At 42.0% G+C, this 13975-nt stretch overlaps 1 protein-coding gene across 5 annotated transcripts in view; it reads right to left on the minus strand.

Moving 5' to 3' along the window:
- Window positions 1-1284: 1284 nt before the first annotated feature.
- Window positions 1285-13975, minus strand: part of si:ch73-383l1.1 (receptor tyrosine-protein kinase erbB-4) — a 227842-nt gene continuing 215151 nt past the window's right edge. For 3 of the 5 annotated variants that reach the window (XM_035677527.1, XM_035677528.1, XM_035677526.1), the window contains exons 25-28: window positions 10428-10525; window positions 10072-10242; window positions 8216-8504; window positions 1285-7208 (exon numbers count right to left, since the gene is read on the minus strand). In XM_035677527.1, the coding sequence (XP_035533420.1) occupies window positions 6370-7208; window positions 8216-8504; window positions 10072-10242; window positions 10428-10525 (1397 nt within the window). In that variant the 3' untranslated portion in view covers window positions 1285-6369. The remainder of the gene's footprint in view (window positions 7209-8215; window positions 8505-10071; window positions 10243-10427; window positions 10526-13975) is intronic. The other 2 variants (XM_035677531.1, XM_035677529.1) reach the window with 1 other exon arrangement.

Here is a 13975-nt window from a genome sequence, read left to right on the forward strand (position 1 = left end):
CAGTTGCCAAATTAACAATGACCTCCCCCTTTGCTGTCTGGTGAGGGTGATAATGTGCAAAGTCCTGTCGGGAAGTGTGCTTAATGTTCAAGATAATCTGTCTATTATGTGAGTCCAACATTAGGAAGGGAGTGAGTGAGTATCAATTAAATTTTCTTTTCCGTAGCAAATGGGAAGCATAATTTTTTTGACAGTGATTCAAGCGGGCAGACCTAATATAGATTTGGAATATACGTGAATATAACTGGAAATAGTTCAAATACTGTTACTCTGCAGCAGAAGCCCCCTCTCTAAATTACACTTGTGGAACTAGATGTGCTTACTAATTGAGTCTCAGTGCTCCACGGAAACTAATAGACAGAGGAGAGAGGGGGAAAGAAGAAAGAGAAAGGAGGGGGGTTCTGTTCATAAACAGTGTTTACTTAAAGCACCCCATCGCCTTATTAGTATTAATAGCAGTGACTTCAGAAAGCTCATATTCTGCCATTGGACAGTTTTGTATTATTTATGATTGAAATGAAAGCCTGGGAATGCAGCAGCAATGGAGGAGCGCTGCATAGCAAACGATGTTGCCTATGCCAGTTTACATAACCAACACTTGGGTAAACAGCAGATTAAGCGCAGCACGGGGCGAGAGAAAAACGAGAGCAAAATGTTATATCCACACATTAGCCTATTGGAGGAGAGCTTTTGGAGGAGGCCAGGAGAACACTGCGGACCTTTTGATGCAGCTGGTCTTCATCTGCAAGTCCTTTTGAGCATGAAAGTGTGGTGCGGTGCAGAATTTCGCCCCCGGTGCAACTTCAGTAATGTTGATCTTAAGAAGTCGGGTCAAAATAAGCACGCCGTAGCTTGAGAGCATCCTCATCTTAATTAAAGACACCATCTGTTAAATTTTATTATGAAAGCTGTCGGAGTGAACGTTGGAGCAACCGATTGGGGCTTTCATTTTCTGCTCTACTTACGGGCAGCAGGGTGGCCCGTCGAGCAAGGGGATCTGGGTTTAGGACTCCAGAGTTTCCCTGCTGAGGTGTCTTTGAGCAAGACACAGAATCCCTGATATAGCTGATTTTCTAGTTACCCCACTTAAAGGGTGACAGTCAATTTGAGAATAACTTCCTCTGTAAGATTAGTTTACTCTTCTTAGCAAGCATGTCAAAGATCCACAACTTTCCTCTTGCAAAAGTTTTTGCATCTACTCCAACTACTAGTGTTACATGTTGTTTTTTCAGCTGTAAGACACACAACAGATACACAAAATCACCTCCAAACCACTGCAACATATACTGAATCAATCTTTATTTATATTAAATTAAAAATATACTTTTGACAGATTCATGTAACAAACATGAGGAACGGTATTTCTATGATATAAAGCTTTGGGTGTGGTTTCAAATAACTTGGACAATGAGGGAAGTATGGAAAGCTAACGTAGGCGAGGAGGGGATACTGAAAACGCCTTTTCTCTACTATGTCTCCTCTAAAAGCATGCAAAACAAATCTGAAATGAGCTGAAAAACGGGTTGTACCGTGAAGGCTGTGCTCTGCCTTTCAGGGTGGAGGAGGTCAGACTTGGCTCAGTAATTTTTCCAGTAGAAAGTAACGGAGAATGTTATCTGGGGTGGCTGGCAGCACTGGTTTCAGTTTTATGGGAATTAGAAAGAGGAAGAGATAAAGAGGGAAAATAAGGTATTACTCGCTTGTTCTGGGGTGTTCTCAATACTGAGTGAATGAAACATGGCAGGCATGGGGAAGCCAAACAGAGATACAAGGTGGATTGAACAGCCCGCCCCTTCCCACCGCTATACCCACCATCACCACTTTTACATTAACTGAAACATTACATGAGGACAGCCACAAAGCTCTGGAAAAAGGGCCACCAAACAAGAGTTTTCACATGAGAAAGGCTCAACAAGCACTTTGAAAATCAAACTCCCATTAGTCAAAAGGTACACTTACATAAAGCAAATATGTACGGCTCTTTTTTGTACAAGTTGTTATAAGCAGGAGAAAACAGCAGTAGGAGACAAGACCATATAAATTCAAAGCGTCGCCTTCTTATTTACAAATTCACCACATCGGCCATTTCAGTGCTTTATAAAAATACTATTCACATTTGTTGTTGAAGTGTGTTAGATAAGTTTTGGAGGAAACCCCAAAGATTCTGTACATTTATACTGAACTGATAATTTGAACACAGAGAATGAATGACCTCCACTCATAGGCGATGATTTGTGCAATTAAGAACAACAAAAAATTTGCAGCTACAATGACAAACATGTTAAATATTGTACAGTAATCGACACAAAAATAGTGGAAAAAAAACATATAGATTCAAGTCTTTTTCCTTGAGGAAAAACATCCTTGATAATATGGAAAAAATAAAACTCAATATTAAAAGACTATATAGGGTACTATACACGAAAAATACCATGAAAGATTTCAGAAATAAGGTCTGCCAGTTTGTGCTACTGAATTCAGTAAAAAAATCAGGTTATTTCCTCCACGCTGTCTCACTCCCTGGACAGACATTTGAATATAATATTGTCATCAATGAAGAGATACAAAGGTGGAGGGCAGTAAAACACTCACTTTTGGTACCATGCAAGGTGATATTGTACTATACATTAGACTCTATCGCAGCCTATAAAGTGGGTGTCTGCTGAGAATGAAATATTTAAGGATTCACTTCAGTACAACATGGCTACATGCCTCTGCACCTTGGCTTGGAGAGGAAACAGTAAAGAGTAAAAAATAAGAAAAAGTGATCAGTCATGTTGCCATGGTGCGTTCTGAGCCACAAGAGTGTTTAGGGTTGAGACAAGTAGCAGCATGACACACAGGTCAATGCCAAGGCAAAATATGTTTGAAACAAGAATATTAATAGAGAGGGAGAAAATGGTCGCTTCTTTAGAAGGAAAACAAATTGTGGTACTTTAGAAAGATAACCAAGGTCTTTAGATGACAAAAACAATACTTGACAAATGTGTGTCTTGACGCTCAGGAATGTTTTTCTACCTTTTGTGGCAATAAACTCTTGAGAAGATTCTATTAAAAGTGGAGGGTTGCTGAGTGTCTCTGGGATACTCCGAAGTGCTCTCGAGAACATGCGAGGCCAGTCGTCTCATCAGTGTTTCAGTCTAATCTATTCTTGATTCAAACACATATTTTGCCTGGGTCTGCAGTATAATTTAGGCCAAACAAGAGAGAAATCAATGCATGTGTATTTCTTTTCACCACCATTGCGCATTTCTTTTTTTTTTCTTCTTCTTCTTGAAACCCAGATTTGGCAGACTCTTCCATCGCTCTCTATAAACAAGCTCAAATGCGCTATAAATATTTCACATTGATATTAAATGCTGTCTCTATTTCATTGAATTAGAGCTCCAAAAGGGACTACAAAATACTCCTTCATCAAATAGTCATGATATCATCAAAGCAGCATTATACATACTGTTTGAAGCAAACATAAAACTTGGAAACAAGGACATTCTTGAAGCTGGACAGCACCTCCTAAAATGTGTTTTCTTCGTGAACTCCTGGCCGCAGTACCTTCCTTTACTAAAGCTTTTTCTTTCTGAAGTGGTAAACGACCAGATAAACAAGTTGAATATTTCAGTAACGAAGGGTGGAAATCCTTTCTTTCTACCCACGGGTTTGATCAAAGTGCTCCATGGGGAGGACAAACATATACAAGCTCACTCAGACGAACACTTTCACACAAACACACACACAGACATTAAAATACACCAAATAAACACCCTACACAAGAAAACAGCCGCAGAATGATCAAAAGCTGTTAAAAACAATGACAAAGCAATAATGTTCATGTTCCACAGATAATGGCTGGGAAAACTTGCCAAAGGTTCAGGAACTACAAGATTTCGTTCATATTGATTGGACTAAGATGTGATTCTAGTGAGATATTGCAAGAGGGCCTCTGAGGCGAACCATCATTACAAAATGTTCGCCTTGATCTTCTAAGTTTGGCAAGCTTTGTGGTGTTTTCCCACCCAAAGGTGTTCCATATGGCTTGGTGAAAGAAATAATGGCTGTAACACCAGCGCTTTTAGCAGCATTGACTGGCAGTATGCCTGCAGAGGCATCAGTAGTGAGGGTCAGAGCGATTCTCTAGAGTAAAGGGGCAATCAGTGCTCTATTGGTGTTCTCAGGAGTAAAACTAGGTCGGGATACTTCAGATAAAATTAAGAAGTTAGAGACCAGAGTTTGTATCTTCAATAGGGTTATGTTTATGCAACAGAAAGGTTAGTAAAAGAAGTTGGTTATGGTTAAATATTAATAGGGCTGTGTACCTTCATTTAAAAATAATAAAGTTTTAAATCACTGTACATAGTTGCTATGAGTAGATATTGGATATTTTGCTGGAAAAAATATGTTGTTGGTGAGCATTTTACTCATTTCTTCATTATGTTGATAAAAAACTACTTGGAAGCTATTAGTTGTATATGAATGTAATTTATAGAAGACAAGGTCAATAGGTTAGTAGTTTATAGAGCTATGACTGCGGGTAGCACTACTGCTACTAACTTTAGATTACAAGTCACCCTAATGAGAACACATATGCAGTCTTGATCTTTGTTGAATAATGTAATGGTTTAAAATGGTTTGGGTCTTCTTTGCTACCTCGGAACCAAGCCAAATAAATCATTATGGTCAGGCTTTGCAACAGGCTGTTGATTTACAATGTGCCACTGATTAATCAACAACAGATTACATAAAGATTGGCTGCAGGAACACAGTGCCCATGTCCTGTTGGGCCACTCAATAAGCTTTGTATTCAAACTGGTGACATTAAAAATATAGTGATTTCTACTTGACTACAGTTGCATGGTGGAAGCCTTGTTTGAGGTCACACCAGTACAGTGCAGTATTGGTTAGCAGTGGTACTGAAGGTTGACAGCATGTCATCACCGACTTCTTTTTACCACAGATATTCCTGTGAGGCCAAACTGGCTCGCTTGTATGTGAACACGAACATTCACACTGACATAAACACAGACACAGACACAGACACACACACACACACACACACACAGAGTAGTCTGTTTTTACTGTGCTTTGCTGGTGCTGTCTTGTTCATTCCTTGAGGTCTTCATTAGTCAGCTTGCATGAACTTTCCCTCCCCTCTCTGTTTTTCCTTCTTTTGCTCTCTCCCTCATTCTCTGTCTCTATGATCACCATTTTGAGTTCAGCTGCTTTATGATTGGTCTCATCACACTATTCCACATATACAGCAATTTCCCCAAATGTCCTCCCACTCTTATGGCAAGACGCTCTTAACTCATTTAAGTTAGCTTCATGATATGAAAGGGAAAACCAGTGTATAAAAATCCATCTTCTCAGCACTGCAACCAGTGTTTATAAAAATGTTTAAAGTGTATTTTTTCCCTTTAACTTGGAAAAAGCTGGTTTTGATCAGCTTTTCCAAGTAGACAGCAGTAAAGCAAAATCAACAAAACAGCATCTGGCCTGTGTGTTTTCAGGCAAGTTCAACAGTTCATGGTTGAACTACAAATGTGAAAGGAGGGATCACTGTAGTTTTTGCCATCACAGTATCACAGTTACAGTAGAAAGATAAGATGAGTTTGACATTTTTGATGAAAAATTTGAAAATGTCCAGTATAATCCCATAGGCAAAACGATTTGAATATGATTGATTAGCCTTCAGTGCTCCGTCTTTTATGTTAGTGGAAGCCACTCTCCTGACTAAACCTTAAACATTCCTCCATATTTTTCTGTTTCGTTTCATTCTACAAGGTCATTCACATAACAAGACATCTTGACATCAAACGACATTTGCGCCTTCTGTTTGCCTATTTCAGAAACCCTCAGAAGGGTTTTGTTCCTTGGATCCGCAGACCTTTTTTACCGGAAAACAAAATATACTAAAACATCTCGTTCCTCTCATGAATCTGACACCGCAGTGGCTGGCAGTGAGTTCAGGTCCCCTAAGTCAAATCCATCTTGTCTGACGTCGTTCTGGTCTACCTCACTGGGACAACATGGTACTTCCACTGCTGTGCAACAATCATGTGTCCGTTGTTGGCCGAAAACTACCATAACGTTCACATTCTCAGTGACATGGAGCGCAGTCTCTATCTACAGAACAGAAATGGACTGGATTGGATTGAAGGTGCGTGAGTCTGAGTTGGGTCTGCTTGGTTCTGTTCGGTCCACCTCCTTCTGATGTTGCTACAGTCTACAGCAGATGGCACATTATTTGGAAAGAGTTAGGGGGCGGTTCTGGTTGTGGCTGCACCCCTCTGTGTGGAACAGTGGAACCGGAGAGGATGTCTGGGTTGCTGGAGGCTAGAGTCTGATTGAGGAACGTTTGTCAAGTGGAACAATCTAGACCACAGTGTTCCGCTGCCGGTAGGGTGGAGGTGGCAAGACGGTGCCAGATTTCAGGGAAAACTCAGACATGTATTCAGGGTTTTCAGCTACAACCGGCCGTATGTGTCCGTTCTGCTTATAGAAGAGCTTGGCGTTGGTGGAACCTCCCTGGGCGCCGTCAGGGGCTGCCTGGTTAGATGATTTTGGAGGCAAGCTGTGCTGCCAGTATTCTGGATTGTCAAAGGTCACCTTCAGCTTCTTCCCACTGACTTTCCCTGATGTCAGCCCACCATGCTTCAGCAAGCTGGCGGGGTGCGTGGTGGCGTGGCTCTGGTAGGCTGGCAGGCTGCCGTGCCCAATGGTGGCCGAAGTGGACAGGGCACCTGACTGACACACCTGGGCTTGGGCAGTAGTTCCTGTTTGGCTCTGGCTGGCGGAGTTGCCACCTGGATTGCCAGGTTGTCCTGCAGGTTTGATGGTGTGGTGGGTGTGGAGGATGTGGGTTGGTGGGCCATGGTGGCAAGGCATGCCAGATGGAGAAGGCTGGGCCAAGGGGAGGGGGTAGTGGGGCAGGCTGGTCTGGATGGTAAGCGGGAGGTGGGAGCCTGAAGTTGTGGCTGAGATCGAAGAAGGAGGATGGGTGGGTAGGGGTAGACCATTTCTCCTCAGGGCTTCCAGGCCCAGCTCAGCAGGGCTGTGGAAGGTGTTGAGGTAGAGCGGCTCGTTGATGTATTCATCCTCTCCTTTGGGCTGGCTGTTGGGTGTGCTGTGGTAGCCTGGGTTATCCAAGGCGTGGATCTCACCATTTTTACGTCGTGAGACAAACGGGTTTTCCTCAATGGGATTTAGGTATTCTGTAACACAGATCAGAAAAGGGAGGGAGGGTAGGAAAGAGGAGAACAAGAGAAAAAGCAGTTTATGAGAGAATGACAAACAAAAGATACACGGAAATTAAATAAAGAGAAAAGAAAACTAGAGAAATGGAAACTCAAATAGAGTAAGAGAAAGATATTGCTCGCTAACGAGGAGAGAAGATGGAGATGGAGATGATAATGGCGATAATGGCAGCCACTCAGGACCAGACGGGCAAGTTGCCAGCAGTTCTTTGGCACTGGAAACTCCATCTGCCGGGGGTGAAAATGCCAGCAAATGACCCCTCTTCACTGCTTCCAAGCACTATAATAGTGGGGTGTGAAACCTATTGATTTTGCCCTCTCTTTTGCTCCTTGACATTGCTTCAGATACATTTTGCTGCAGGCTTTGTTATATTTTGAGCTGCTCAAAAATCAAAGATGGTAGTGCAAGAGTAGGGCTGATGGACTGAATTATGATCAAAGGCAAAACATGACTGTAGTAGCTGACATACACCGTTGATGGAAACATTGTAGGAATTTTAATCAATGGAATGAAATGAAATGAACAGGCAAAATGGCAGGCAGAATATACTAGAAAAGATTGCATTTACTCTGTGAATCAGCAAAGAGAGCAGCACTAGGCTGGAATTTGTAGTAAATACAAGATGTTTTACATTTAAATTATGTTTTTGGAACAGCATGTAAGATTGTGGTGTAGTCACTTCCATGGTGTTGCTTGTATTTAATAGATTGGTGAGGAATTACTATAATGAGGTTAGGTTATTTTAAAGTTTGGCATTACATGCACCATAGTTTGGAATACAACTCCTAAAATGCAGTCATGCATCATCACCAAAATTCCGTACAATTCTCTGGACTTATTTTTAGCCTCTGTGAGGCAAGTCCCAACAAATCTTTGTTTGTGTCTACGGAAAATGAACCTGACTCCTGATTCCAGAGGCTACATTTATTTCACTTTACTGTGTTTTGGGTTTCACTTGGAGTACCTGAGGAGGTCTTGTCCTTCATGGGTGTCATGTATCCATCCTCATCAGTGTCCCCTCTGGACGCCCTCTCCCCCAGGAAGATGGTGGGGTCAGCGCTGTACCTCTGGCCAACACTGTCCTCTGCCCCAGCCTGGCTCAAGCTTTTCTTATGCAGGCTCCCATTACAGCGTTGGTCCTCCAGGGCCGGAACTGGTCCACCGCCTGTGGCTTCCTGGTTCATACAGGCTTGGGAACTTGCCACAGAGCCCTCTGCAGGGTTTGGACCACCATCTCGATAGCCAAACTGGTTCTGGGGCAAAGAGAGGGTTGTGGATAGAGACAGATAAAAATGCTTTCTGAAATTACTGTGCAAACTGTAGGTTTGATTTTCTTTGATTTACACCATTTAGGAAACTTTGGTGCATGTTTTATATGACACTGTATTGCAGCTATTTGATGATAGAAGAGCTAGGACAACATTGTTTAACAAACCAGTAGTAGTAAAGATGAATTTAGCTCAATTATACCACAACAAACACACATGTAAATGCAAAAAATAATAATGTTTGAGTTCAAGCCAGTTATATGCCACATTGCGGCAAAAAAAGCCAGACTTTTAACCCATTCAGCTGCCTGTTGAAGGTAGAATTCTCCAACAAAGTTCTGCCGATGTATCAGCCTTGAAGGACAGCGAGGGGCAGTCAGGCAAAGCTACGATTCAAACACATGAACCTCAAAAAAGAACAAAAAACCCCACAAGAAAATACAAAACATGACATGTGAAGCAAAGGGCTTCTTGTGGTGCTGTGTTGGCTTGCCGTGGGCTATTTAACCCAGACCCACTCCTCTGCGCTCCTGCCAACTGCTAGCGCTACAGCAGCAATTACAGGAAACAGAGTTTCAAAACACAACAGAAAGAAAGAGGAGACGTCCACCTACTCCCACCACCTTTCCTCAATTGCAATCAACCTCCCCTTCTTCAAAACTTCTCTGTTTGTCCCTTCTTCAAAATCATTATCCTCTCTTCGTTTCAAGTATGAGTGCGAGAACAAATCAGCGCAGATTAGATAACCGTCTGTATTGGACTGCGTCTGCCATGATTAACTAACTTCCCGTGGCAAAGTCAGCCAGCCGATGGATTTTACCAAAGAATTGCTTTCCCTGTCTGGGCATGTAGGGGCTTTTGACTGCATAATCAAAGGAGTTTCAATTCATGATAGGGGTGTTGACCTTGAACAGACAGGACCCTGGACGGATTACTGAGTGTGTGTTTTTGGAGTACGTGTGTGTTTGTCGGCGAGCAAAGAGCCGCCGGCAAACGGGTAGGTCACGGGGGTAAAGGTGCATAAGATGCAGAGTCCAGGGCCAGCGGCACGTGGTGAATGCTGCAGAGCAAACAGCCGAGCCTGCAGTCATTGTCTATTAGTAAACGGCTCCGGCATTTTAAGAGAGCGTCTGTTATTTGCTTATGGAGCTCTGAGTAATGAAACCTGGGGCCTGGGGAGCGAGTGCATAAAGAGTCCAGGTTTAAGCCACACACGCTGGGATGGAAATGATGGAGGTGAGCCATTAGCAGAGGAAAATCATCAGTGTATTGGAAGTTCTTAACCACCTTGAGCACTTATAGAGGACAGTGAGTTGGGGGTTTTTTGACCATAGAAGATAAAGAATTAAGTTTTGAGGTTAAAGTCAAATCAGTTGACTTGGAAGGGTTTTTCTAAGGAGATATCATGTGTGATCATATAAAAATATTGAATTCTAAGTGAAGGTTTATGCTTTAACATTTAGAAATGTCATTTGAAAGCGTATCTCAAGACTACAGCTTACAAAAATAGTAGTTATTCTTATGTTCTTGTGTGCCTAACCATGGTCCTTACTCTGTTGGAGTCCACCCGGGGCCTGGTTGTGTATGACAGAGGAGCTGCGTTAAAACCTCGAGGCACCAGATACTCCTCAGCATCCATCAAGTCATCCAGGTCCTCTTCGTCCAGAAGGCTCTGGAAGAACTTGCTATCATTGGGGCTCGGAAGCTTCATGCGGTCGTCTCCCTAAACAGTACATATGTGACATTGTTAAAGTTTCATTTAATCTGATTTATTTTATTTAACGCATGCTATCATTGCCATTTAGTACATTCCTGTGCCATAAAAAGTCATCAACAGCAAGTGGATGGTTGCAAAGAAAAGCTTCATTATCGAATGCTTTGATGGGGAGCTTCTTTAGGCGAACACACCTGGATGACCAGGTACCGCTGGGGGTCACGGGCCATTCTGCAGAACTCAGCAGCCAGCTCCTTGAACTTTGGCCTGCTGTCCGCGTCAATCATCCAGCCTGGGGAAGAGAAAGATGGAGCAAGAAGAAGAAGAGGTTAGAGAGATTAATAGATGACTTAAGGGTAAAATCAAAGATTTGTATATAGGAATGCATGTGTGTGATTTCCACAGCACTCAAAGAGAAAGTAGAAATTGTCTACACCTGTCTAATCCTGTAGTTTCTTAACCTTTAGCTCAATCTTTACCAAGTTTCTTTGCTGGTTTATTGTTATTTTCTTTAAAAAAAAATACTATTTTTGACCTTCTATTGCTTTTGCCGTTTTACTCAGGCCCATCACTGCCATCCTTCAGTGTCTACTTACAAAAAATACCTCTACAATATTTATCTGTAAAGAAAAATAGGAAGATGTTTGTTGAAGCATCATCCCCATGAAAGTTCTGTATAAAATGCACTTTTTAACCTTTTAACATTTATCCAGAGAACACTGAATGAACAAGCATGATGTTCACTTTTAAATCCCACACATTCTAAGGTCTAAGTGCCTTGCTCAAGGGCAACACAGGTAGTTATTAAGGTAGGGGATTTGATCTCAAGCCTCCTTTTCTCTTCCATAGGCCACGGCTGCAGTAAACACAGCAAACCCCTGCAGGTAAAGTGAGAAGCCAGGTGGTCTCAGCTCAGATTAGACAGTAAGAAAACTGGGCTGCCGAATTCAGTGTCTGCATCCCTATTACATATTCTGCAACAGTGAGGGCTAGTGGTGGGGTCTGGGTGCCTCTGGCAGTCCTGGAGGGGGGGGCGGGGGTCAGTGGTTCGGGAGCAAAATGTAATTGCTTCATTTCACTTTATTTCAAATTTAGCAGTTACCACAGTGCCAAAGACATAATTGTTCATCCTCACTACATTAATGCAGTTGAATATGTGTTTACTCTCCATAAAAGCTACTGACTGTTTTCAACCATAACCATCAACACCATAGTCTATCTAAAACCCTGACCCTTTCTGTTGTCTTTTTGCCTGTCTGTCTTCGTTCAGTTCATCTGATTTCAGTGCAGTGCAGGCACATTACATTAATGAGGTGCAATTACTCCAGCAATCAAACTCTATTTCATCTTTATTGGGGTGGCGCCAAGGCAGCGGGCTGCGCAGCGCGACGGCACACCAAATCACAAACAACAGCTCTCAGTCAACATGTAATTAGAATTAATGCAACCAATTGCTGGGCATCCTTCTGGCTTTTGATGGGGCAGCGTGACCCTCCTGCTGGTTTGACCTCTTTTGGCTATTTCTGATCACCGCTGTGAAGCTCAGCTGACGTCACTGGATTTTTGTGCATGTACGGTGTGTGAGCAAATATGTGTGGTGTGTCTTTTTCAGGGCTGTGGCAATGCACCAGCAAAATTAATACAATTTTAAACTTTTCTTGTTCAGTGTTTCAGTGGATAAAACATACAGTTACAAGGAAATGTAACATATGGTATGCATCAAATATTTGTCCTAAAGATTAATAATAAATAAGGAATATGTGGGAACCCACAAGCATTTAAACTGCTTGTTAAGGGAATCCCTTTGACCTCAGGATTTATAATATTATTGTCCAGACTTATTTACATAGCACATAAAATTTATTGTCCTTCTCCTCTGGGGAAAAGACAGAAATCAGTTGGCATTGTTATTAGGCTAAATGGCTGCAGGGCTTTCACGGTTTGCTTCTGTGCTGTCAAAAGCCATTGGCAGTAGTTTTTCATTTGGAGAAAAAACAATTAGATATTATGACATTTCCGGTGGATTAACATTTTGTCATGGGAACATGTTCTGATATCAAGCTCCAAGCTGAATCACATCATTCTCTTTCTACACATTTGGCATTTTAAGCACTCTGCTGTTGTCCTCATCCAGAGTGACTCACAATAAGTGCAACAGTAGAATAAGTTTAAATTCACAGAGCTACAAGCAGCCAATAATAAGAAGTATATTCATAGTGTGCATACAATATTCGTGCAACACAAAAGACTAGATAATTAAAAAAGAAAAAGAACCAAGAACTGCAATGGCAGGGGAAAAAAGTCAGTAGGGAGAAGCTGATGTGAGGTAGTTTTTATGAGATTTTCAGTCTCCACCAGAAGACAGAAAAGTCAGTCCACCATTTTTGGGTTCAGGCAGGTTAGAGCAGTGACCAGACTGGTGCGAGGAAAAGGATAGCCAAGCAGCCGATAGCTGGCAGATCTCATATCATGGATTGGCATATATGTCTGGACCCTTTCCTGGAAATATGGGAGGGTGGATCCCTCACCAGCACCAGGGTTCTGAATCCAGCCAGGGGAAGGAGTGCAAGATGGGACAGACATGGGAGAATTTGGGGAGGATGAAGAGAAGGCAGGTTTTTCTGGATGAGCTGTACGAGCTGGCGGGAGAGTTGGGGTAGGTCGGCTGGGAGGGAGGTGTGGTAGTCCAGATGGAAGATGACAAGAACAAGAATGTGGGCAGGCTCCCTGGTGAGGACGGGGCCTGCATGTTGCAGACCATAAACCAGCATCTCATCAGCTTCCTGACAACACCTCTTTTTCTCTGATTTGTTTTTTCATCTCTCTCTTCTAGCCTTGAATCAAAGCCCCCAAGCTCAAATAACACCTTACCAGATGAATATTAAAAATATGAACCCTTTTATTAAACTGCAACTCATCTGTGGCACCTCAAGCTGAGTTACAGCAGTGTATAAACAGGATTTTAAAATAAAATGATTATGTGCTCCACAACACTGAATGTGTCGGAGAGCTGCTCTGTGACACTGCCTTTAATGTTGCCACCTGTGGCTGAGGCAAAATGTGCAATATGTAGCAAGAGAGAAGCTTTTTTTATTTCACTGATGTCTGACTTGTATATATTAATGATTTAATGGTGCATACTTTGAATGTACAATTTGGTGATATACACCCTGAGAAGATATTTTGCTATTATGTTTATACTAAGGTAACCATCTCTGGAAGTAAATCACTGAGCAGGACAGAGTTATTGATATTTGATATTGTATTCAAAGGTTGTTTGTATCAATGTCATTGGAAGTATTTAGATTTGTCAGGTATGTAATTCACTGTATTAGCTAAAAGTGAACATTCACATCTGGTTATTTCATCTAAAAATAGTTTCTCAGTTCAAAGAATAGTTTTGAGAAGTACATTTATTTGCTTTCTTGCCGAGAGTCATATAAGAAGATACGGCTTTCATGTCAGTCCGTTAAAGATGAAGCTACAGCCATCAGCAGGTTAGCTTAGCTTAGCATAAAGCAGGGGAAGTATGGCAAAACAGCTTGCCCCACTCTGTCTGAAGTCATAAAAACTCTCTTTACAGCACATATAATGCTTATAACAAAAACAAACAAAGTGTAAAAATGACAGGTTGTGGTTTTACAGGGGGGTTGTGTGTTTGACTATTTCTTGGCCGGGGGCAGTTGTATTTATTGCACAAGCTGGTCGGTGGATTTTTGTTATCTTCTGACAGAGCCAGGCT

The sequence above is a fragment of the Morone saxatilis genome, unplaced genomic scaffold, assembly GCF_004916995.1.
Source record: "Morone saxatilis isolate NCDOM2014 unplaced genomic scaffold, NCSU_SB_2.0 Contig6, whole genome shotgun sequence".
NCBI lineage: Eukaryota > Metazoa > Chordata > Actinopteri > Moronidae > Morone > Morone saxatilis.